The 27,570-nt window shown below is 38.2% G+C and overlaps 1 protein-coding gene across 1 annotated transcript in view; it reads left to right on the forward strand.

Annotated features, from left to right (window-relative positions):
- SLC9A9 (solute carrier family 9 member A9) overlaps nucleotides 1-27,570 on the forward strand; it is a 559,615-nt gene that overhangs the window by 13,061 nt on the left and 518,984 nt on the right. Inside the window, exon 2 of the mRNA XM_064586786.1 lies at nucleotides 2,008-2,210. Coding sequence (XP_064442856.1) covers nucleotides 2,008-2,210 — 203 coding nt within the window. The remainder of the gene's footprint in view (nucleotides 1-2,007; nucleotides 2,211-27,570) is intronic.

The following is a 27,570-nucleotide window of genomic DNA, read 5'->3' on the forward strand; positions in this document are numbered from 1 at the left end:
TTAGCATGACCAAGGAACTTACCTTATGACTTGGTCTCTGCCTCTGGCCTGTAGTCTAGAGTTCTCAACCCCTCTCTTTTTCTCTCTATCATTTTTCTCTCCCCCATTTATTCTCTTCTCACACCACTACTGACTCTCTAAATCCACCAGGTTTCTTAAGTCCTTCTGTATTTATACATAATCTCCAGTAGGTTATCCTGGTGATGGTTAACACATTAACACTACAATTTCAGTGACAACACAACAGAAGTTAACTTTTCACTCACATAATAGTCCAATGTAGGTATTCCTGGTTGGCAGAGGCTTCCCCCCCACCTGGTATCTCAGGGACCAAGGCTCCTTCAGTCTAGTGACTCTGTTTACTTATAGGGCCTTTGTTTCCTCCCCATCTATCTGATAGATGGGGAAGGAGAAGGGGAAAACTCACCTACTTATTCAAAGCTGTGTTCCAGAAGTGGCACATATCACTTTTGCTTATATTCCATTGGGGAGAACTTAACCAGACACGAGTCAGGAAACCATCTCTGACTGAGCATCCACTTTCCTGACAACTGTGCTACACACTGGTGAACATAAATCCTGGGGATCTTTTAGCTGTCTCTGCTGTTATGTACTGCCACCCACATGTGCAACCTGGATCCCAACTTATTCCCTGATTCAGCTTATCTGGACAAATCTTATATGACCTTTTAAGATTCCTCTAAAGCTTTGCATCATTCAAAGGGCTTTGGAGTGTTTTCTCTCTATACTCATATAACAGAGGGCTTACCAGCTGTCATAGCACATGTCACATTGTATTATAATTGTTTGCTTAAGGGTTTGTGTTTTACAAACTTGAGCTCCTATAGGACTGGGGTTGCATTTTTAAGTCTAAAAATGTCTTGTACAAAATAGGCACCCAACAAATTATTAAGTAAATGAAAGGCTATTAGGTGACTAGATTCACAAGAGTGGTAAAACCTTCCAACATTTGATGTTTTAAATAGTGGATTGTGGATTTATCTTAAAACACATACATCAGGCCTCTAAAGTTTCTTTGCTATTTATTAATAAATCCATAATACTAGGAGAGTTTACAGTCCAGATTACCATAAGCATTGTAACATGTAAGTATGTAAACTTAAAAGTCAAGGATTGTTACTTGGGTTTAACTCTTCACTGAAAGGAATGTTGTATCTTTAGAAAGCATTTGCTGCAGGTAAACAGAAACTTGATTCAAAGTTGTTTGAAAAATTAAAGAATGTATTGTATCACATAACGAGAAGTCTAGAAGTAGGGTATCTTCTGAATAGGGTGATCCAATGGTTTGGTGATGTCATCAGGACCTAGGTTCTGTCTGTATCTTGGTCCTAAGATTCTCAGTATATTGACCATGCCCTTGGACTGGGTCCCCTCAAGGTCGCAAAATATCTGCCAGCAAAAAAATGGGGAAACAAATTGCCTTTTCACGTCCCAAAGGAGAAAAGAAAGAACATCTCTCTCCCAACCATGGACTATAAGTGCCTCCTTTTAGTTTGATGGTACTCTTTTAAATATGTGCTGACTTGTGGACCAAAAACTTTTTGGGAAATTTAATCCACTGACTGATAAGATTACTCAGTATCTGTTAAAGAGCAAAGGTTTTCTTGAAGCGTTTGGTTTTATAGAAGTGGAACACTACATCAAAAACTAATGATGTATGGTGATTAACATAACAAAATAAAAAAACTGTTAAAAAAAAAAAAAAGAAGTGGGTAGCTTTTCTCTCCAAAATTTGTGGCTCCATTAGGAAGGAAAAACAGGGGAATATATGCTGGATATTCAAGCAATAGTGTCCACACCACAAATATCTTAATACAATCTATTGAATTGGTATCTATAGAAGAGTGAACAATTTTCTAAGCCAGGTAATGATATAACCTTTTCTCCTGCCACTTCTGTAAGTTCAAAATCATATGTTTAAAAGCATCCAGTAGTGAACATTTTAGATTCAGTTCCTCCAATGCAATTGTTTATTCTTTATTCTAGGCCTCATAATGGGATTAATCTTACGGTATGCTACAGCACCAACAGATATTGAAAGTGGAACTGTGTATGATTGTGGAAAACTGGCCTTCAGTCCATCAACTCTGCTGATTAATATCACTGACCAAGTTTATGAATATAAATACAAGAGAGAAATAAGCCAGCATAACATCAATCCTCACCAAGGCAATGCAATACTTGAAAAGGTAAGGATTCCATCTGATCATATATTTTTGTTTAAATAATTGAGCCCTCATATGCAATATATTAACACACATGTATGTGTCCTTTTTAAACACCACACTATTGGAACAATTTAGTTGACTAAGGGGGTATACTTAATGTAATTGTTTTGCAAATGACAGATACATTCAATAAAAAGATAGTAATTCTTCTGACTCTGCCTTTCATGATACTTGTTTCAAGTTTGTTTGTTTTTTAAGAGAGAGAGAGAAAGAGAGAGTGAAGGAGGGAGAGCAGAGGGAGAAGGAGAGAGGGAGAGAGAATCTTACGCAGACTCTGTGCCCAGGATGGAGCCTGATTTGGGGCTCAATCTCAGGATCCTGAGATTATGACCTGAGCCGAAATCAAGAGTCAGATGCTTGGGGCGCCTGGGTGGCTCAGATGGTTAAGTGTCTGCCTTCGGCTCAGGTCATGATCTCAGGGTCCTGGGATCGAGTACCACATCGGGTTCCCTGCTCATTGCAGAGCCTGCTTCTCCCTCTCCCTCTGCCACTCCCTCTGCTTGTGCTCTTCTGTCTATCTCTCTGTCAAATAAATAAATAAAATCTAAAAAAAAAAAAAAAGAGTCAGATGCTTAAACCAACTGAGCCATACAAGTGTCCCTACTTGTTTCAAGTTTACACATGTGTTCTAAGTGTCATTGTGTATATATTGCCAGCTGGCTACTCAGATCAAATCTCCCTTAAGTCAAAAGGAATATACAGGGGAGTGAAAAAATTTGCACCTGTAAACCTTGATTTAGGATGACTGGCTTTTGGCTGCCAACACAAAACACTGACCACTTGGCTGTTTATAAATATACTAACACACAGTCAATCTCAAGAGATCTTCACTCCACCAGTTTAGTTTGGAAATCTTGGGTAGGAAAAAGAAAAATTGTGAAGTGACCCATCTTTTATTTTATTTTTTTAAAGATTTTATTTATTCATTTGAGAGAGAGAGCACAAGCAGGGGGAGAGCCAGAGGGAGAGGGAGAAGCAGACCCCCTGCTGAGCTGAGAGCCCTACATGGGACTCGATCCCAGGACCTGGAGATCATGACCTGAGCCGAAGATAGACGCTTAACCATCTGAGCCACCCAGGCGTCCCAATGACCCATCTTTTAAAAATGGTTTTATTTTTGCAAATTTGTGAACTGTTTCGGTTATTGGAAGGAAGTTTCCTTCTGCTCTCAGGACTCTGGGTCAGAAAATAGATAAGATTACCTCTTTTTTTTTTTAGATTTATTTATTTTAGAGAGAGAGAAGGGGGCAGGGCAAAGGGAGAGTGAGAGAGAGTCTTTTTTTTTTTTAAGATTTTTATTTATTTTTCAGAGAGACAGAAAGAGAGAGAGAGAGCCCAAATGGGAGGAGCAGGCAGAGGGAGAAGCAGACTCCCCGCTGAGCAAGGATCCCGATGCGGGACTCAATCCCAGGACTCTGGGTTCATGGCCTGAACTGAAAGCAGATGCCTAACTGACTGAGCCACCCAGGCATCCTGAGGGAGAGAGAGTCTTAAGCAGACTCCATGCTGAGCACAAGCCTGCTGGGTGAAGGGATGGGGGAGCTGGATCCCACCACTCTGAGATCAGGACTTGAGCCAAAACCAAGAGTCCAGCACTTAACTGACTGGGCCACCCAGGTGCCGCAAGATTACACCTTGTAGTGTGTTATGCATTCTGGATCAGCCCTTGGAAGAAGAAATAAGTGAATTTGTGTTTAACAATACAAGTACATGCTAAGAACCAGTGACTCATTCCATAACATTTTGAGTCAGACCTGAGAGCTTCCTTGATATTAGTGAAGTTTGTTTTAGCACTTTCACTCGTACAGATTTAGTTTTCTGTTAAAATATAGACATTTGTTTCCATTTTGAGAGTTTTGGGATAGGAGGGGAGATACTTGGTCTATCATTTTTCCTCATTCAAGATAGATAATTTTTAATCACTTTTTTTTCACATTATCGTCCACTAGCACATTTCTAGATTAACTTCCTCCTAGAACTTGATGAGGGCTCAGGAAAGTCAAACTAATTATAATATTATCCTAAGTCAGACTTAGAAAAGTGAATTGAAACATGCAAAAAGCAAATTAAATAATGTATTTCTGAAATAAATAGGAGCAACTTCTAGATCTTCTGCTGTTTTGGATGATTTCTTCCACATGATTCTTTCTGTTCACATGGATAATAGAAAATTATCTATCTTGAAATAAGTAATTTTTAAATGACTTTGTTGGTAGCATAGGATTTTAATTAAAACATACTTTTCAGTTTTACCTCTGGTTAGCACCTGGACATAAATTATTTATTTTAAAAAAGGTATTTATTTACCTCCTCACTCTCTTACCTATTTTCATCTGCATTTCTAAACACTATTTCACCAAACAGGTTGACCCCCAAAGATGCTGATAATTATCTCTGTTACTATAGCAATTTTTTTTCTAGCAGGATTGCCAGTAACTGATCAGAAATTTTGTTACTATGTTATTGACATCTTGATTCCTTTACCAGCAGCCAAACTCCAGTGTTTGCTTTTGAAAAACGAAGGCAAGAGTTAGAGAAAATGTCCAAGTTGCTGGGGGCTTCTTGGTTTTTTCATTTGGTAGATTATGAATTCTATACATAAAAAGTTTAATTGACCTTGAATGGCTCAAGTATTTTCTAGATTAATGTCTAAATCATGTGACTCATTTGTCATACTTAGCATTTGCCTCTCCAGGCTTCCAAGGTTGGCAATAGACAACTCAGTATCCAGAGTAAATCCTTCCCTCATTGCTGGTGGAGAAAGAGGCATCCACTGGTACACTTAACCATATTAGATGACTTTAAGTGGAAAGGATCTTGTTATAAATGGCCAGAGTATAGTGTAATGCACATTTGTTTCTTATATGTCGTTTGGGGGTGGGGTACCTAGTCTGCGAAAATAACAAAAACCCCATAGTCTTTCTTTCTTACTAGGAATTCTCCAGTGCACTCAACTATTCATATCAATCAATTATTCAACCAGTCTAGGTCAGATGCAAAGGGATTCCAAAAAAGGGTTCATTCATTGGATGGCTTATAAGGAGGTAACACGGTGAAATGGGGAAAAAACTCCCAACTTTCTTATTTGTTTTTTTTTTTTTTAAAGATTTTATTTATTTATTTGAGAGAGAGAGAGAGAGCATGAGATGGGGGAGGGTCAGAGGGAGAAGCAGACTCCCTGCTGAGCAGGGAGCCGGATGTGGCACTCGATCCTGGGACTCCAGGATCATGACCTGAGCCGAAGGCAGTCGCTTAACCAACTGAGCCACCCAGGTGCCCCAAGTCATACCAATCTTTTTTTTTTTTAAAGATTTTATTTATTTATTTGAGAGAGAGAAAATGAGAGACAGAGAGCATGAGAGGGAGGAGGGTCAGAGGGAGAAGCAGACTCCCTGCCGAGCAGGGAGCCCGATGCGGAACTCAGTCCTGGGACTCCGGGATCATGACCTGAGCCAAAGGCAGTCGCTTAACCAACTGAGCCACCCAGGCGCCCACCAACTTTTTTATTTGTAAGTGGAGAGATTAGAGCGGTTTTGTAGGGTTTTTTTAATATTTAGATGAGCTGCCGTATCTCATGAGTCTGGCTCCCATGAGATCCTTTACATCGCACTGCTGTTCCTGTCTCTGCTATTATTACCACTGCCACTTCTACCACCACTGGTCCCATCACCACCGCACCACCTTTAACACAAGTGCTATCATTGCTGCTACAAGATAATGTTTAAAGGCTTCACAAATGCCAGGGATTAAGGAAATGTGGGGTTTTTTCATTCATTTAACATTTGTTGGGGAGAAAAGATCAATATATAATATGTACCTGTATATAATTCAGTTCTAAATTATATCACATAGATATATGTGATATATCACATGCATGACATATCACATGCCAAGCTTGTTTCAGTCATGCTCAATACATATAGAAGTGTAGAAAAGAAACAAAATATTTTCACCTAAAGATTTATGAAAATAATACTTTCCTATACATTATGAGCAACTGATGATCTCAAAACAACCTTCTGGGAAAATAAAACTAGATTATATTGCTTTGTATTTATCTAGTTAATGTTTCCAACACCATCAGTTGTTCTGCGGACCCAAGATATGTTTAACTCGTTTTAGCTGAGTGGGGCCTGTATTCTGTTACATAATGGCTTCACATTAATTTGTTATGTAATATCTAGGAACACCAAAATATCTACTAAGAATTTCTGAATTTCGTATCAGTGGGAAGTTTAAAACTTGCTTTTGAAGAGCAGGTGATATAAGAACTTTCTCTGTCACTCATTCATTCATTCTTTGAACACAAATGAAGTGAGTGAGTCCCGTCAGTTTCAGTTCTAAAGTAATTGTCTCAAGGAGTTTAATAATGGATCAGGGGAAAACACAACAAATAAATAAATGAGTAAATACACCACAAAGCTAGTACTAAGGGAGGGAGCCAAGTACCACAGGCACTCAGGAAGGACAATATTATTTTTTATTAGGGTGATAGGAAAGATTTCAAAGAAAGATAGTTGAATGACTCTGGTAGTAATGACATAATGTGTAGAGGTGGGAGAGTCTTTACAAGCAAAGGCAAAAACGTGATATGGAAGTGGATAAAAGGGGTAGAGAATATTCCAAGAAAGGAAAACAATTCCAATTTCTTGAAGTATGGAAGACCAATGAAATATAGGGCTAGAAATAAGGGCAAGGCTTGATTACAGAAGGCCTTGAATGCACACTCTATTTGCCAGTGTTGACAAAGGCAAAGGGATAGTTTGCCTTTTGTGTAGAGGGTAGAGAGTGAAAGCAAGCAGACAAATGAGGCCTAAGCTTGGATGGTAACCAAGGGGCACATGGAAGAGAAGTAAGGAAGGAAGATGCTGTAGAATTTGGGCCTGGGGGGCATGAGAAGGGATAATGGCTTACTCTGCTACCAGGCCATGTGGGTTCATAGAGGTGGTAGGGCAAAAATGGGGAAGTTAGAAGTTAGGGGAAGGAGCTGGTTAGGGAAAAATCATAATTAGTTTAAAATTGATAAATGAATAAATCAATTTATTCTCATCACTAGTTTATTATTGATTTAACACATTATGTTTTTATAATATTGAGTTGGAGGAGTCAGCAGCCATTTGGCTGGAAAAGTCTTACAGATCTAGTCCACTTCCAAAGAGTTGTCAGCACATTTAAATTTATACTTCCTATCATTCATAAATCAGTTGACTGTAATGTGAAAAATCAAAGGAAACTACCCAGTGAAAATTTTGCCAAGTCTTCACTTCCTGTGTGACAAGTGACACTATCATTTGGTCAGGGAAGTTATTTTGGAGTAAGTTACCCTGCTGAGTAATCAGTTCTGTCTGTTGTTTCAATAAAGAGAATTGCTAGGCAGCAAATAGGTCATATTGAGGCTATTATCAGTTGTGTTGGTAATACTTTATATTTTAGAGATAATTTAGGGAAGTCTTTATAGCAACAGCTAATCATGTGACTTTTATAAATAATCTTATATTTGCAGCATTAAAACCTCAGTGTCTTAATTTATTCTCACTGTCCAAATTTTTCTATGGTAATTTAGACTTTTTGTGGTTCAGAGTCTTAATTCTTATATATTTACTTGTGAACTATTTTTGTTATTTCCAGTCTTTCCCTTTGCTTGATTATTCTGGTTTCAGAGGCCAGAGGGCAAAGCTCTTCTGGTAACAGGAACAGCTTGACCAGAGTCACCGGATCATGAGATAAATATGTCCAGTTAATGCTAGGACACTTTTGAGAAGAGTAAGAAAAGACAGGAAAGAAACCTCCTCCAAAATTGTTCTCAGCACACTGGGAGAAGCAACCATCACAATAGATCAGCACTTGGGGTTTGGAGAAACATTTGTAGAATATTATCAATTATTCCTCCATTCTATAGAGAACAGGGTTTCATGACCTATGTTTCTCTATTGTGACAAATCTTGGATCATACAACATGGACCTGGGGGATCTCAAACTTGGCAGTGAATGGGATAAGCTGTTTGAATAGATTTAGCTACTTTCATCCTACACCTTACTATTGTTGCTAAAGAAACTTATCATTTTTTTTTTCATCTTAGGTGTTTTTTTTCCACCCTTATCCAATTTTCTTTTCAAAAAGTTGGCCTGAGAAATAATTTCAAAAATGTCTCAAGACTCTTAAGTATTCCATTTGGGTTGTTTTTGCCTCTTTTTTTCCCCTGTGAAAGTATTTTTATTTATTTAATTTTTATTTTTTCTAGTTTTATTGAGGTATAATCAACATGTACGATTGTATTAGTTTAGGGTATACAGCATAATGATTTGATATATGTATGTATTGGGAAATGATTACCACAATAAGTTTAGTTACCATCCATTATCTCACATAGTTATATATTTTTCTTGCGATAAAAACTTTCAGATCTACTTTTAGCAACTTTCACATGTACAATACGATATTATTAACTCTTGTCACCATCCCTACCTTCCATCCCCAGGACTTATTTATCTTATAACTGCCAGCGTGTATCTTGTGGCCGCGTTCACCCATTTCCCCCACCCTTCACCTCTCACCTCTGGCAACCACCAGTCTGTTCTCTGTTTCCGAGTTCATTTTTTTTAGATTTGGCATAAGTAAAACCTTACAGTATTTGTCTTTTTTATCTTATTTCACTTAGCATAGTGTCCTCAAGGTCAATCCATGTTGTCACAAATGGCAGGATTTCCTTCTTTTTTATGACTGAATAATGTCTGTGTGTGTGTGTGTGTGTGCACCACATTTCTTTATCCATGCATTCATTGATGGACACTTAGTTTTCATATCTTGGCTACTGTAAATAATGTAAATAACTGTAAATAATAATATTGTAAAGAATGCTGTAATGAACTTGAAAGGGCAAATATCTGGTGGATATGTTAATTTCAATTCCTTGAATATATACCTAGAAGTGGGATTATTGGATCATATGGTAATTCTGGTTTTTTGAGGAACCTCCATACTGTTGTCCACAGTGGCTGTACCAGTTTGCATTCCCACCAACGGTGCATGAGGATTCCTTTTTCTTCACATCCTCGCCAACACTTACATCTTGTTTTTTTGATAATAGTCATTCTAACAGGGGGGAAGTAGCTTTGATTTACATTTCCCTGATGATTAGTTCCATTTGGTTGTAATTTAGTCATTGAATTTATTTTCTTCATTCATTTAGTCATTCAACAAATATTTATTTATGGGACATTCATCATATGCCATGCACTTGTTTTAGGTGCTGCAAGGACAGTAGCGAACAAAACAAAGTCCTTGTTCTCATGCAGCTTAGACTCTAGGGTAGAGATAGACAAATGTAGGGATCCGAAGGGGGTACGTGCACCCCAATGTTTATAGCAGTAACGTCCACAATAGCCAAACTATGGAGAAACCGGAGGGGGAAACGAATCATGAGAGACTATGGACTCTGAGAAACAAACTGAGGGTTTTTTGGGGGGGATGGGTTAGCCTGGTACATAAAATTTAAAAAATAAATAAATAAAAGGCAGAAAAGTGATACATGCAAATATCAATATGGAATTAAGAATCAGTGATGCAAGAAAGTCCATATTTACTGAAGAGCAACATTTTCCTTATACTGTACAATGAAATATAATCATGGAATGTAAATCATGGGATGTAATCCAAAAGCAACTTTGTATTTGTCTCCTAATGTCTTTTTAAAAGATACTCACTGGGGTTAGTTTTTCCCCTTACCAGTGAATGAAAACTCTAACAGGCTCTATGATATTTCTGAACAGTCTTAGGCAGTAGAAAATTGCTTAGTTGCAGAACAGTCTCAATTTAGCAAATAAAAGGTTCAGTCTAAAACAAACAAACAAAAAAAGAATTACCGTAGACAGCATTCCCTTTCCAAATATATTCCAGATAAACATTTGGGAGAGTTTGGGTTAAGCCCTTGCCACCTAGAATGTAGCTTAACTTTTGGATACAGGGCTAATGGACACGGCACTCAGAAACTCTTCTGCTCTTTAGATAGAGAACTTTTTTCTTTTTTGCAAATCATCACTCAGGACTTAAGTTCTAAGGAAACTAACCACTGGAACATTTATTTGAGGGCAGGGATTGTGTTCCAACTAGCTGTCCAATTTTATCCCTTAACAAAAACCCTAGCTACTCAAAATAATGTAAAGGCTGTTGGTGACAAAGGGCTCTTGGAGTGCCATGTGATTCGAGCACAAAGTCTCACACTCACTCTTGGTTGGGAAAAGAAAGGAGTCATGTGAAAGTGTCTGAGTATTTTTTTAATTTTATTTTATTATGTTATATTAATCACCATACATTACATCATTAGTTTTAGATGTAGTGTTCCATGATTCACTGTTTGCGTATAATACCCAGTGCTCCATGCAGTACGTGCCCTCTTTAATACCCATCACCAGGCTAACCCATCCCCCTATCCCCCTCCCCTCTAGAACCCTCAGTTTGTTTCTCAGAGTCCATAGTCTCTCACGGTTCGTCCCCCCCTCCGATTTCCCCCCCTTCATTTTCCCCTTCCTGCTATCTTCTTCTTCTTCTTCTTCTTTTTTTTTAAACATATAATACGTTATTTGTTTCAGAGGTACAGGTCTGTGATGGAACCAGAGTCTGAGTATGTTTAATACTGGGGTTAGTCCTCTTTCTAACATGACAAAATTTGGTAAGAGGGGAGTGGCTAGAAGGGAATAGCTTCTCATATTTCTGGCTTCAAGCCCTAGAAAATATCTCAGACCACAATGGGCAGAAACAACTGGGATTCCCACGCATATCCCAGTCACCCCTGCCTTCTGACTATTGCCTGGTCTTAGACCATGTTAGGTCATCAAGAACATGATGGTGGTTGTTGGGCCTTTGCAGCCTTGGTCATGTATAGAAACCCAGGGTTTCATCCATCTGACCATCCACTTGCCTAGTCCCAGAAGCGACTGACAGTGGCAGCACAGACACATCTCTTAGGAACTATGGGAGCCAGCATTGCAGAACATACCACAGACGAGTGCTTTGTGATGCAGAGTAGTTGCCACCCACTTAGGTATCAAAGGACAGGTTTTCACAGCTGTTTTGGGGATAGTGGGTATCTGGGGTCTTTGAAGCTGCTCTCTCCACTTCCCTACCCTACTCAGTTCAAGATCATGATGAAGTATGTTCCATGAGAGGCTGATCTTTAAAAAGTAAGACTCATACCTTATTATTTGATACTGTTTTCTGTACTTATTAATAAGCCATGATTTATTATGTGTTATCCCCAAAATAATACTCCTAAGTAACCTTCCCCCAAAACCCCAAAATATTATTCTTTTGAACACATACGTGGTGGCAGTCAGGCATATTTAAGGCAGCACAAGATCAGAATACCTGGGTTCAAACCCCATGTCTACCTTTAATCTGCTGGGTGATCTTCAGCATGTGAACTAACCTTCAGTGCCTTAGTTTTAACAAGTGAGGAAGTACTTGTACCAACATCAAAAGGTTATTATGGGGGCGCCTGGGTGGCTCAGTTGATTAAGCATCTGCGTTCAGCTCAGGTCATGATCTCAGGTCCTGGGATCGAGTCCTGTGTGGGGCGCCCTGCTCAGCGGGTAGACTGCTTCTCCTCTCCCTCTGCCTCTCCCCCACCCCTCTTGCTCTCTCTCTGTTTCTCTCTCTCTCTCTCAAGTAAATAAATAAAATCTTTAAAAAAAGATTATTATGAGGGCTAAATGAAATTTCATATAAAGGCTAATATGCCAGGCATATAGTAAGTTCTTGGTAAATATTTATTATTATTATTATGTTCCAGCAAACTGCTAAGTACTTTAAAACACTGATTTCCAAACTTTTGATTATATACCCCGTCAGTAAAACACTCTTGAGTGTATGTAACTAATATATGTCTATTTACTTATAAATGAAATGCAAGTACAAATATATTGTGAACGTTACTACTATACCAATATATTATGCACATTATAAAGCAAATTAGAATTTTAAAAAGGTGAGATAAAAATGAAATATTAAAAGTTCTTTGCACACCCAGGTGGATCATCTTGTTCATTCCCTAGCATATGCACACCTCAACTTAGAGACCAATAGAGCAGGTCATATTTTATTAAATTTTTATTTTTATTTTAACTGTTTTAGACATCTTTCTTTAAAAATTCTGCTGTTTTCTGAAATCTTAAATACCGTATTCTAAGTCTCAGCAGTGCCAGTATATATGTGAGCTCTTGGCCTGAGATTAAGGATGTTCTTAAGGGTTGATTAGCTTTATGGAAACACTAGTCCTCACCCCAAGTGATTCCATGCTGCTATACACCAGTATCCAGTTATTTTGTTTCATAGTTCCACCTATTGTTCTCTCACTAGTATCTTAACTGAGTTATAAGTTAGTATTTATATCTGTAATGTTTGCATTGATGTCTATCTCCTCACTAGACTATAAACTCCAGGAGGGCAGGGACAAGTCTGTCTATGGTTATATTGTATTTCCAGCTCAAGGCAGGATGCCTGGCACATGGTAGATGCTTTGTAGATGCTGGTAAGTGAATGGTTGTTATAATGAAGTATCATTCTCCTCTTGTCTGTTGCTACTTCTCACTGCTACCCTGCACTGTCTTACTTGCTGGCCATTTTACACCCAAGTATCTATCACAGATTTCCTCTCAGAGTTGAAGAGCCAGGACTCTGTGGTTGGTTGTTTGCTACTCAGACGGTTGAATTGCTACAAGTCTCATCTCCAAATAATCAAATTGGGATGGAGGGAGAGAGAGAAAAGGAGGCTGGGCACAGGAAAAACAAATAGGAGGGAGGGAGAATGAGAGATTTCCCATCAGACTTTTAGTCCGAGTAGATAAAATGGATCTTTCAATTCTTTCTCCCTTTGCTTTGTTCCTTTTAAAACATTAAACTGTGGCAAGAGTGCACACTTATCATTGCTGGCCTCTAGTGAGTAGTTATATAAGGTTCCATCCCACTGTATTTCCTGCTTTTCCCCTAAGGTCAGTAAGAAGGTACGCATTAGTAGCTTATACAGTCTGAAGCTAGGATCCACATCCATCAGCAAAGGAGGAGTGGAAACCATCAAGAAGGGTGGGGAAGCTGTTTATTTAAATGACTTGTCTCCTGTTGCTATTTAAGCCTATGTTGAATTAGGGTCTCCCAGCTTCTCCTTTCAGATCCATTTCTGATTTAAAACTAACTGGACACTGATTTACAGAGTTCTGCCTCAGGTTTGGGTGTGTGGAGCAAAAATGTCCTGCAAGTTTAGATGCTCTTCACCTTTATTTATGACTATTGCATATTGGGTTCCCAAAGAAGTAGACTCTGAGGTGGAGTTTAGTGAGTGGGATGCTTAAGTGTCCCTGAGTTCAACACCTTATGAATGAAAGAGGAAAGAAGGCTGAGTGGGCCAAGGGAGAAGTTAAGCTGTGATGCAAACCCAACAATTTTGGCTAACTCCTTGGGAAGCTCTGGAGTTAGAATGGCTCTTCAGCCTTATACCTAGTTGCTCTGAGATGGCCTGGCCTCTAAAATACCAAATCATTCTGTCTTTGGATGTGGGCTACTCTGAAAAAGGGCTGACCTTGGGTGAGGTGGCTTTTTGCCGTGTTGATAATCCCTGAAGGGGTTGATACTCCTAGTAACAAGAACAACAAGACCTTCACTGAAGGAAACTCCCAGTAGCCAACACACTGACACTAGTAGGGGAGGAAAAAAATTTTTTTTCTGTATGTCTAGGTTCTTGACGTCAGGGACCTTAGTCAAAAGATGGATTAGAATTCAGGCTTAAATACCATTTTCAGCTAAAACAAAGAAGGATGTGGGGAAGGCAAGTTTTAGGAATGTGATCAGGAAAATTACTGTAAACTAGAGTAAGGTTGTTATGCAGATTTAAGTCTATGCCTTCCCCGTTGATAAGTTTTTTATGAATTAGGGTCATACTTTTCTTCTTGGTACTGAGACAGCCTTATAAATGGAGATTTCCTTAACGTAAATTTTCCTTACAAAAGGATATCTTCTAGTCTGTCTTCAGAGCAGGTCCTGTTTCTCAAAATAATCAGCTTAAAATAATTCTTAAGCCAAAAAAAGTGTGTTTTTTTTAAATTTTAAATTTTTTTTTTTAATTGCAGGAAGGGGGTTGCATATTCTGGTCTTCTATACTTCCCATAGGCTGGGAACCTTATATAGATTTTGTGCTCAAGAACAGTACCCAAGGAGCACCTGGGTGGCTCAGTTGTTAAGCGTCTGCCTTCGGCTCAGGTCATGATCCCAGGGTCTTGGGATCGAGCCCCGCATCGGGCTCCCTGCTCGGCGGGAAGCCTGCTTCTCCCTCTCCCACTCCCCCTGCTTTTGTTTCCTCTCTCGCTGTGTCTCTATCAATTAAATAAATAAAATCTTTAATAAAAAAAAAAAAAGAACAGTACCCAAATAATGAGTTAACATATAGTCAGAGTAAAATGACATAGTGGAGTACTAGAGTAGGCTTGTCCTAGCCTTTGAGAGCTTATTATTTATTAACTATTCAGATATTTTGTAAGCGAGTTGTTAGAACAGTAGGTTGAAGTGGACCATGGTAGGAGTATTTATTTACACCACAGAAATTGTCAAATCGAGGCTTGTGGGCTTTTTTTTTTTTCCTCCATAGAGATGGTTTACCAGCACACCACTGAATATATTGCTATATAACTCCATTTTTAGGAGAATTGGAAATATCCAAATACCTAATTTTTCACCTCACTAAAAAGTCCTTTCCCACAAGATGACTCTCTTAAAATTCTACTATTCAAGCTTTATATTGTCAGCTTAAACTCTAATTGCCTTCAAGGTGAGATAAGGAAGTGCATAAGATTTTTGTCTTAGTCTGTTTGGGCAAAAATGCCATAGCCTGGTTGATTTAAACAACAAACATGACTTCTCACAGTTCTAAAGGTTGGAAAGTCTAAGATTAAGCCACCAGCAGATTCTGTGTCTAGTGAGGGCAAGCTTCTTGGGTCATAGATGGCTGTTTTCCCACTGTGTCCTTACATGGTAGAAACAGAGAACTCTCTCGTATCTCTTTTGTAAGGGCATTAATCCCATTCACAAGGGTTCTACCTTCTTGACCTAATCACCTCTTGAAGGTTCCACCTCCTAATACCAACACCTTGGGGGTTGAATTTCAACATACAAATTTTTTTTAAAGATTTTATTTATTTATTTGACAGAGAGATAGCTAGAGCAGGAGCACAAGCAGTGGGAGTGGGAAAGGTGCTGAGTAGGGAGCCCGATGTGGAGCTCCATCCCAGGACCCTGGGATCATGACCTGAGCCAAAGGCAGATGCTTAACAACTGAACCACCCAGGTGCCCCTTAACATATGAATTTTGAGGAGACACAAGTATTCAGTCCATTTTGGTTTTGCATCTAAACAGGCTGAATCCTATCTCTGCCACTTCTAGCATTGAGACGTTGGACAAGTTAACTTCTCATATTTTTGTTTATCTATAAAATCTATAAAACAGGGATTAGTGATACCCACTTTAGAGGGTTGCTTTTCAAAATAAATGAGAAAAAGTTATGTTTAGTTTTAGGCATGCGATATTACTCTGGTTCCTAAACATCTGCCCTTGATGGGCATGGATTTCCTCTCTGGGATGTAGTTTGAGGTGGGCATGATGGAGGAAGTTTAGTGTTGTTTTTTAATGCACCATTTTTAAGGTGAATGCACCATTTGAAAACACATCATTTTAATTCTAAATCAAGCTGTTTGGCATCTACTTTCTGCTGATTTCAGCACCTCCCCGCCCCCATACCTTCTCAAGCATATCCACTATGAATGTGGTCTTTGCTGATTCAGCACTTCCCTGTCCAGCTTCCCCAGGTCAGTTGCTCCCTGGTTGAAGTCTTGTGATGGGGAAGCTGCTCACACACTTCAGAGCTCAGGCCTATAAAGATTATGCAAACGGAGAAAAATTATAAGGCAAAAAGGAAAACTCTGTGGGACTGCAATGCTCCTGTATATTTTGAGGATTAAAAGGCACAGTTTCTTTAGCTTATAAATAAAGATTGGCCAAGACTAGGATCAATTCCAGAGGGAGGGATCAATCTTGATGCATAAATTTTCAATTGCGTTGGATGTTTTTTCTTTTGCAATTCTTACCTGGGTATTGAGGAATGAATACTTGAAATGGGATACCAGGCCCTTCTCACACCCACTTGTTATTTTCCCTTCCCCTGCTGATATCAAGTCAGTTTTAGAATGGAGTTTCACTGTCATGTTAGTGCCACAGGTAGTGAGGGAAATAAGCAACCAACACAATGAAGAGCAGGCCCACAAGCAGCCAATCCAAGTTATGTGTAGTTTGTTAAAAGGCCAGGAATCTGGACATCTAGGATCAGGAGTAGGAAACCATATAATTTGTCTTTCAAACTGAAACCCTTGAGAGTGAAGGGGAGCAGGGCACGATGAATAATTAAGCGAGGACAACAGGCATTACCTGGAACTGTTCTGGTGAAACCAGGATGAATGGCTACCTTAGTAAAGAGTCACAAAACTAATAGAGGTAACTTTATGTGTTAAGAATCTTATGCAGAAACATAGGAGACTCTCTGACCATCGATGACTAGGTGCCATGGCAACAATCTGGAAAACCTAGGTAGGCTTTATGTATTTGCAGCTAATGAGGACATATCCAGCAGTGGAGTAAGTAACCTGAACCCAGGAGAATGGCAGATGGAATATTGTAGTTAAGAGGGTAGTTCCTGGAGCCATATTATTTGGTTCAGATGCCACTTACCAGTGTGTGATTTGGGGTGAGATAATTAACGCCACTATGCTTCAATTTCCCTATTTATTTATTTATTTATTTATTCGTTCATTCATTCATTCATTCATTTCCCTATTTATGGGATAATCCTAACTACTCTGTAGGGTCATTGTGAGTTGCAAATGAGAAAGTACATGTAAAGCACTTAGAATAGTGCCTGGTTAAAGATACTACAAAACAAAACAAAACAGAGAAACAACTATAGGCCAATATCCCTAATGAACATAGATGCAAAATCCTCAACAGAATATTAGCAAACAGCATTCAACAATATATTAGAAGGATTATTCACCATGATCAAGTGGGATTTATTCTAGAGATGCACATTGTTTAATATTTGCAAATCACTCAATGTGGTACACCACATTAACAAAATGAAGGATAAAGATCATATGATCATTTCAATAGATGCAGAAAAAGCATTTGACAAAGTACAGCATCAATTCATGATTAAAAACTCAACAAAATGGGATTGGGGGAACATACTTCAACATAATACAGGACATATATGACAGAGCCACACCTAACATCATACTTAATGATGAAAAAGGGGAGCTTTTCCTCTAAGATCAGGAAAAAGACAAAGATGTCTACTCTTGTCACTTACATTCAACAGAGTACAGGAAGTCCTAGCCCCAACAATCAGACAAGAAAAAAAAATAATAAAAGGCATCCAAATAGGTAAGGAAGAAGTAAAATTGTCACTATTTGCAGATGACCTGATACTCTACATAGAAAACCCTAAAGACTCCACCAGAAAACTATTAGAACTAATAAATGAATTCAGTAAAGTTGCAGGATACAAAATTAATATACAGAAATCTGTTACATTTTTTTATCTTTTGGAGAATATCTACTTTATTGGGTTGTGTAATGCAATCAAACATAACACAATTCTTTTTTCCTTTTTTTTTTTTTTATTCAAGAACTTCAACAGATCCTTCAAGCTTATAATATTACATTTTGGCAAACTATAGAAGAAGCTCCATTATAAAGTCTATTTTGAAGCTGATTTGTGATAAAATCTATCAGAAAAGAAATATAAAGGGTGGAATTAACAAAGTAATGAAATACAGCAATCCAATTAAAATTAACATAACTTTCCCTCATCAAGTGGGAAAATGAAAGTCTAACAGCTTACATTTCTAAATGAAATGTAACTAAAAATGAGGTAGCAGAAAGAGAAATTAAGAAAAAAATCCCATTTACAATTGCACCAAAAAGAATAAATTACCTAGGAATAAACTTAACCAAGGAGGTGAAAGACCTGTACTCTGAAAACTATAAAACATGGGGCGCCTGGGTGGCTCAGTCATTAAGTGTCTGCCTTCGGCTCAGGTCATGATCCCAGGGTCCTGGGATCGAGCCCCACATCAGGCTCTTTGCTCAACGGGAAGCCTGCTTCTCCCTCTCCCACTCCCCCTGCTTGTATTCCCTCTCTTGCTGTGTCTCTCTCTGTCAAATAAATAAAATCTTTAAAAAAAAAAACAACTATAAAACACCGATGAAAGAAATTGAAAATGATGCAAACAAATGGAAAGATATACTATGCTCATGGGTTGGCTGAATTAATACTGTTACAATGCCCATAGTATCCAAAGCAATGTACAGATTCAATGCAATTCCTATCAAAATGCCAACAGCATTTTCACAGGATGAGAACACATAATTCTAAAATCTCTATAGAACCACAAAAGATCCTGAATAGTCAAAGCAATCTTGAGAAGAACTAAGCTGGAGGTATTACAATTCCAGATATCAAGATATACTACAAGATTATAACAATGGAAACACTGCAGTACTGGCACAAAAATAGACACATAGATCAATTGAAGTCCACAAATAAATCTGCATTTAGGGCGCCTGGGTGGCTCAGTTGGTTAGGCGGCTGCCTTCGGCTCAGGTCATGATCCTGGAGTCCCGGGATCGAGTCCCGCATCGGGCTCCCTGCTCGGCAGGGAGTCTGCTTCTCCCTCTGACCCTCCCCTCTCTCATGTGCTCTCTCTCATTCTCTCTCTCTCAAATAAATAAATAAAATCTTTTAAAAAAATCTGCATTTAAATGATCAATTAATCCATGACAAAGTAGGCAAAAATATGCAATGAGGAAGACAATCTCTTCAATAAATGGTGCTGGGAAAACTGGCCAGCTACCTGCAAAAGAAAGAAACTAGACCACTTTCTTACACTATATATAAAATAAATTCAAAATGGATTAAAGACCTAAGTGTGAGACCTGAAACCATAAAACTGGAAGAAAATTTAGGCAGTAATCTCTTTGATATTGGCCTTAGCAATATTTTTCTAGATATGTCTCTTCATGCAAGGGATACAAAAGCAAAGATCAACTATTGGGACCTACACCAAAATAAAAAGCTTTTGCACATCGAAGGAAACCATCAACAAAATGAAAAAACAACCTACTGAATTGAAGAAGATATTTGCAAATGATGTATCTAATAAGTGGTTCATATCCAAAATATATAAAGAACTTATACAACTCAACACCAAAAAAACCTCAAATAATCCCATTAACAAATGGGCAGCGGAACTAATAGACATTTTTCCAAAGAAAACATACAAAAGGCCAACAAGACACATGAAAAGATGCTCAACATCACTAATCATCAGGGCAATGCAAATCAAAACCACCAGAAGCTATCACTTTATACTTGCCAGAACTGCTAGAATGAAAAAGACAAGAAATAGCAAGTATTTGCAAGGATGCGGAGAAAAAGGAACCCTCATGCATTGTTGGTGGGAATGTAAATTGGTGCAACCACTGTGGAAAATAGTGTGAAGGTTCCTCAAAAAATTAAAAACAGAAATACCATATAATCCATTAATTCCATTACCGGGTATTTAACCCAAAGAAAACAAAAACACTAACTCAAAAAGATATGTGCATCCCTGTATTCACTGCAGCATTTTTATAATAACCAAGATATGGAAGCAACCTAAGTGTTCATTGATAGAAGAATGATTGAAGAAGATGTGGTATCTATAGAGAGAGAATAGAATATTACTCAGCCATTAAAAAGAGTGAGATCTTGCCATTCATGACAACATGAATGGACCTAGAGGGTATTATGCTAAGTGAAATAAGTCAGACAGAAAGAGATAAATACTACATCCCACTTTTATGTGGAATCTAAAAAACAAAGCAAATGATCAAACAAACAAATAGAAAAGATCCATAAATACAGTGAACAAACTGATGGTTGCCAGAGGGGAGGTAGGTAGGATGATGGACAAAATGGGTGAAAGGGAGTGGGAGGTACAGGTTTCCAGTTATAGAATGAATAAGTCATGGGGATGAAAGGTACAGCATAGGAAATATATTCAATGAAACTGTAGTCACGGTGTATGGTGACAGAAGGTAGCTACACTTGTGGTGAGCATAGCATAATGTATAGTTGTCCAATCACTTTGTTGTATACCTGAATGTCACATTGTTTATCAACTATACTTCAATTAAAAAACAAAAGAGTAGTGCCTGCTCATAGTAAGTGTTCAAAGTATATTACCTATTAGCTTTGTTAGCATTATTACCAATAAAGCAGTGGTAACGCAGGGTTTGAGTCTTAAGTCTTGCTACTTACAAGGTATGTGACTTTGGGTAAGTCACTTAACTCTCTGAATCTTGGTTTCACCTCTGTAAAAATGGGTGTTCAGAATACTTCAGAGAGTTGTTGTGAAGAAACCTAAGAGACTGTATATGAAAGCACCTTTTCAAACTGCAACAACTTTATGGAAACGTCAGTTGTTATTTTTATTATTAACTATCATTATGATTAATTAACAAGTGGTAACTGTACGAGTCTATAAGTGAGGAAGACAGACTCTGAACTTCGGCCCTCCCTAAATTATAATGACTGTGCATTCCCTCTTCCAAGGTAGTTTATTATATACAAAGGCTTTTCTTATTGCACTGTCCATTTCTTTTTTTTAATTATTTTATTTGAGAGGAGTGTGTGCACAAAAGGGGGGAGCGCAGAGGGAGAGGGAGAGACAGAATCTCAAGCACACTCCCTACTAAGTGCAGAGCCCTACACAGGGCTCAATCCCATGACCCCAAGATCATGACCTGAGCTGAAACCAGAGTTGGTCACTTAACCAACTGAGCCACCCAGGTGCCCCTGCACTGTTCATTTCAATCTCACCGTTATTCCATGAGGTGAACAGATATTACCCCATGCTTCAGAGTAGGAAACAGGTTCTGAAAGCTTATGTGACTTGATCAAGATTGATCTGTGACAGAACTGGTTTTAAGACTAGGTCTTCTGACTCAGAGTTCAATGTTCTTTTCAAAACTCCCTACTGCCAAGTTAAATATTTAATTTTAAAAATGCTTTGTTCTCAATTCTCCACCTAATTTTGCCTGGAGTTGTAAACACTACCTACCTCCAATGAAATGCCAGTGTTTATATCTGTCACTTTTGCATGTATGATGTTCAAAGTGTATTTCTAACTTCCAGAATTCTACTTACTTCAAAAGTGAACATAATTTTGTAGTATAATATTCTCATAATTTCTCAGTGATAACTTATGATTATTAAAATTTTCTCTCCTATTAAAAGTTCTCCTTTTGCCATTTCTCTGTAATTTAGTTCTGCTTCTATGAACTGCAGTGCAAAAATGCTTATATTTCAGTGGTCCACAATTTTTAACCATTAGCATTCATAATACTAGGTATTCTAATTGGGGGGGAAGTATTCTCAGCTTTCCAGTAATATTGGAAAAGAATGAAAATAACTCAATAGATTGGACATGACATGGGTTAACTATTTAAGGAGCACTTATTGCTCACTTGCCTGATTCTGTGTCAGGCCTTTTAGATATTTTATCCTACTGAAAAATCATAACAAATCTGGGTCCTCAATTCTTAATTTTCCCTCACATATTATTTATCACCTTTTATTATCCCTTAATCCTTATAAAGGTTCCATTCTATTTCAAATTTTCATAATTCTAAATGATAACTTTACAAGGTGTTCATTTGGGAAGGACTGGAAAGGTGTTTTTTTTTTTTTTTCCTTTAAGGAAGAATCCAAATAGTCCTACAACATTATGCAACCACTATAAATTAAATCAATTTCTATCTAGTCTTTTTACATATATTTTTTTCTGTGTGGCTTCAATCATATGGTCTCTAAAACTTTGTAACTTGCTTTATTTATTATCATAAACTTACCATTTCCTCAGGCTTTTAAAAATTCAGGTTAATGGATATAAATGTGCTTGAGTTTTGAGTTGTTTCTAAATTTTCGCTAGTGTAAATAATGCTTCAGTGAATACCTGTGTGTATAAAGCTGTTCTTATATTTGAATTATTAAATAGGCTATTGAGTAATAGATATCAAATATTTATTAGAATGAATGTCTTATGGATCTTTGAAAAAGCACTGGAGAGAAGAGCCAACTGAAATCAGTGGGAAAGGATGAACTACCAAATACCTATACATATTTCTGGGAAAATTGGCTATTTGGAAAAAAAAGAATTTGACTACTATTTCACATCATATAATGAGTAAACTTGAGATGGATTAAAGACTCAATTATAAACAACCAATTATTAAACTTTAGGAGAAAATATATTTATGACATTAGGACAGGGACAGATTTTTTCTTAAAGAAGTTACTAAAAGTGGAAATCACAGGTAAAAATGTAATAAGTTTTACTACATTAAAATAAAAAAAATTTCGGGACGCCTGGGTGGCTCAGTCAGTTAAGCGGCTGCCTTCGGCCCAGGTCATGATCCCAGAGTCTTGGGATTGAGTCCCACATCGGGCTCCTTGCTCAGCAGGGAGCCTGCTTCTCCCTCTCTCTCCCTTTGCTTGTGCTCTCTCTGTTAAATAAATAAAAATCTTTTAAAAAATAAATTAATTAATTAAATAAAATAAATTTCTGCATGAAAAAGACCAATAACAGCATTAAAAGACAAGAGTGAAAAGTTTAAGGAGATGACAGACTAGAAGAATATATTTGAAATATAAATAACCAAAACATAATAGTAACACGATTTTATGACAAACTAATTAGCAAGAAAAAGTCATAGTGGGTAAAAGATATGATCCAAAAATTCACTAAAGAGATATCACAAAAGATCAATAAACAAGGAAAATATGCTCATTTCATTAGGGATATGCTCATTTCATAAAGGGAAATGCAAAGTAAACAATAATGTGATAACAGCTCATACTTACCCAACTAGCATGTGGAGGAAGATGTGGGGAAATACTTTTATACACTCATGTAGGATTCAAAATTGGTGTAACCACTTTAAAGTATTTGCCAGGGCGCCTGGGTGGCTCAGTCGTTAAGCGTCTGCCTTCGGCTCAGGTCATGATCCCAGGGTCCTGGGATCGAGCCCCGCATCAGGCTCCCTGCCCGGCGGGAAGCCTGCTTCTCCCTCTCCCACTCCCACTGCTTGTGTTCCCTCTCTCGCTGTGTCTCTCTCTGTCAAATAAATAAATAAAATCTTAAAAAAAATAAAAAATAAAAAATAAAGTATTTGCCAATATGTATTAAAGTTGAAGATTCATACACCTTATCATCCAGCCCACTTCTAGGTATTTTCCTCTTGTAGAGAATCTTTCACATGTATGCACTTAAGTACAAGAATATCCATAGAATTTTTTTAGTAATAGCAAAAAATAAGAAAGGAGGGAAAAAACGATGATACATTTATCCAATAGAACACTATACAGCAGTCTAAGTGAACGGACAAAATCCACATGTATTAGTATAGATAAGCCTTTAAAAATAATATTGAATGTAAGAAACGGATGCAAAAGGATGTTTATGGTTAAATTTCTGTAAACTTTTAAAATACAAATGCAATATAATATTTATATGTATATTAAGTTTCTGTAAAATTTTTAAAAAATACTGATTATAATATTCTATACTAAAAATAATATCAATTATTGCTTATGGACACATATATGTGAAGTATCAGAACATAGTCATGGAAAGAAAAAACACTTTCTAACTTCAGGGTATTGCTCACTTTGAGGGAGAGGTGGAGGGAAGGACTTTAACTCTGAGACATCATTTAAGATATTTGAAGCAAAATTAAGAACATAAACGTCGTAAAAGAGAAACAGCTGTGGTTTAGGATTTTTAAGCTCAGTGCTGCCTCTGAGTGGCCCACTGACCTTGGATTTTTAAGCTCAGTGCTGCCTCTGAGTGGCCCACTAACCTCCCCTCCCCCCAACTGGGGGACAATATTAGGTCAGGGGGACAATATTAGGTCAGGGCTTAAAACATTTTTTAGTAGAGGAACCCTTCATTTAAAGAAAATCTGACACTTCTTCACAATGTGTAAAATCAAAACTGCTCAGGCAGAAACGGGAGGGCAGATGCAGGGCAGGCCCCAGAGCAGTTGTTCTCACTTCCTGTCAACCTGCTCCCTTCACGCAGCCCAGGCATTGGCAGAGATCAGTTTGCAGACCCCAAGATCAGCTGACCTCCAAGGCAGCTTCTCCCTCTGACAGCCTGTGTGTCTGTGGTATTAAGCACTTCTTAAACATCAGTTACATGAGGTTAAAGCTTGTATGCTTGCCACATACAAGGGCTCTGAAAGAAACATCTGGAAGAATGGAAGAATGCTTTTTACTGTGAATAACCATTTTGTAATGTGGCTGTCCCACAGATTTGAATGTCAAGGGTAGGATTTTTCCCCATTTTTAAGAAAACATGAATTATCTTTCTGCTGCTCATGTCACTTCCTTACCTCCCTAAACTTATGCCCTTACCATTCTATGTTTTGATCTCCTCTCCTGCCTCCTTTTCTTGTGGTCTTTGCCTCTTTGTTTCCTCTCTATTTCTCCATCTCATCTACCAGCCATTTATCGGGTTCCCGAAGGACCCCACCAAACCTCCCAAACAAGAGGCCAAGAACCCACTGCTTCACTTTTTCATCACTCACTTTTCCTTTAACTCTCTGTACCCACTTCTGGTTGAAAATCAATTGAAAAGGATCAGCAACGACTTCCTAATTATGAAACCCGAAGGATTTCTTCTCAGCTCTCAAACCCCTTTTTGCAGCCATGGACATCAGAGTTGGATAGGTAGAGTCAGCTGCTCTGCTGCTGTTCCCTCAGTCAGCCAGGTGCTAAACACAGGTTCATTCTGGGGTTTTTCATTCTTGTCTCTCTCTCTACTTATTGAGTTTCAGATAAATAATTAATAATTGAGAAATGTATGTCCCAGATGTAGTACTAAGGAATTATTCTGAAAAAGAATTATCTGAAGTTCCAATTTAACTGGTCATCCTGTATTTTTATTGGCTAAATCTGGCATCCCTGAGTTAGAGAGTAGCACCTCCTTCTTACACTACACTTCTTCCTCACTTTCTGTGGCCCTGAGCTCCATTCTCTCCCCTTCTCTGATTATTTCTTCATTGTCTCCCTCCCTGGTAGTGCCCTTCTTCCCAATTCCAGGATTCTTTCCTTGGTCCTCTTCTCTTCTCTATGGTGCTCACTCTTTCAGAGATCTCAACTAAACTTGTCAAATCATTTCCTCTATGCTGATGATTCTGGATCATTTCTTCTTGGCCTTGACCTTCCTCCAAGCACAGACTTTCAAGTGTCTCCCAGACACCTTGGACTCAATGAGCAAAGGTGTCAATTAGCCCTCGGCTTTTCTGACCTGTCTTAATCTCTGCCACATCAGCTCCTCCCAACCACGTTCTCTCAGTAATTCATCCAGGCAGCAAAAAACATAGATTTCTTTGGAGTTTTTCATTTTTGCTGCTCTATTTTACCTGCAAACCCTGCTAATCCTCTTTGCCACATGCCTGGCTTATTCTAAGTAAATACTTGTTGAATGAATGAATGTCTCTTGGGTTTGTTTCTTTCTTTCCATTCTGTCATGGCCACCTGAATTCACATGGTCATTGCCTTGACTCATTTTGGTAATTGCAGCTTCACAGTGGTTTCACTTCATTCAGGCCAATCTTGAGGCCCCTCCAAATTAATCTGCCCAAGACATCTTCTTAAAAAAAAAAAAAAAGACTTTATTTTTTGAGTAGGTAATACATTCACATAGCTCAGTGTTCAAAAGATACAAAATAGTAAGTTAGAATCTTGAAGAGGTGATTCAATATCATCTCTTTTCTCTATTAATTACATTTCTTTTATAACTAATTGAGACATAAGTACAAAAGTGAGAAAGATGGAGATCAAAAACTAGTTGAAATAGTGAGGATTGGTTTTTGAGCTGGCTTGCTCATCTTTCTCTAGCACTAGAAAGACTTACATACCTACCTACAGACTCAGCTGGAGTGTATGGGCCTTCCTGCTGGGCTTTGCTCTTATAAAGCTTAGGTCTGGGTGGAGCCAGGGACATCTACTCTCAGCAAGCAGGCTGATTCCAACATGGAGAGAGGACAGCACTGAGCTGCATACACTCAATTCCTTTTTTTCCAACTCAGTAATCAGAGTAGTCACTCTCTGTTTCCTGGGGATGAGTGAGTGGAAGGTGGGACCAGGGCCAAGAGTGTTAAATCCTGCACAGCGCTCCTCAGCTGGTGGGCTGATGGGTTACAGGTGGGCCACGACATTTCAATCCCCTCATGCTTGGGCTAAGGATAGTCAGAGGCCCAAGTCTAATCCTTTCAGTCCTGCGTAGTCTTACCAGGACCTTAATTTTTCCACAGTTTACCCCTATTGACCCAATATAATCATTTTCTGTGTCATGATGGGGAAAATGCTGGGATGTACTGCTCTAAGCAGCGGTCATCTCTGTATTTATACTTGATCTTAGCCAAAAGGCCGAGAAGCGATCATGTCTGTATTTATAGATATGAAGCCAGGACAAAGATAATCACCTGCTCACTAAATATACAGAAAATCCTTCTTCCAACTTCTACCTTTCTTTTCTGCTACCAGTTTCTCTTTCCTAGCCTCACTGGAGGCAACCATTAGTTTGTGTGTATGTGTGTGTGTGCACGCGTGCGTGCGTGTGTATGTGTGTGTGTGTACATATAAATATGTATATATTTACATATATATGTAAATATTCTGCATCCCCTTTTTTTACACAAATCTTGGAATAGGCAAAATGCCTTAACAAACTATCCCCAAATCTCAATGATTTAACATGATAATGGTTTATTTCTTGCTCATGTCCCAATGCAGTAGGGCCTTTGGGCCAGTGACGAGAGAACTATAGTCTTCTCCAGTAGCCATTAATCATCCCAACTTCCTTTAACCTACTGGCTGTCAGTCCCTCGGGATATGAGCCCTCTGCCAGATGCTCTATATGAGCAACAAAGAAAGGAATAGAGCATGAAAGATTTAGGGGGTTTTCAGGGACCAGGCTTGAAAATAATTTATATTCCTTTTGTCCATATTTAATTGGCTAGATCTCTGTCATATGACTACAAGGAAATGAAGTCTAGGTGTCTGACAAGGACAAAAATGAAATGGGGTATGGTGAGCCCATAGCAATCTTTGTTATATGCACCGGACATGCTGATCTTATACCTTGCTCTTTTGACTTGACAACAAATTATAGAGAGCA

Source organism: Mirounga angustirostris, unplaced genomic scaffold, assembly GCF_029215605.1.
Source record: "Mirounga angustirostris isolate CCGP_5_RB_7025 unplaced genomic scaffold, mMirAng1.0.hap1 SCAF_1, whole genome shotgun sequence".
In the NCBI taxonomy this organism is placed as follows: Eukaryota; Metazoa; Chordata; class Mammalia; order Carnivora; family Phocidae; genus Mirounga; species Mirounga angustirostris.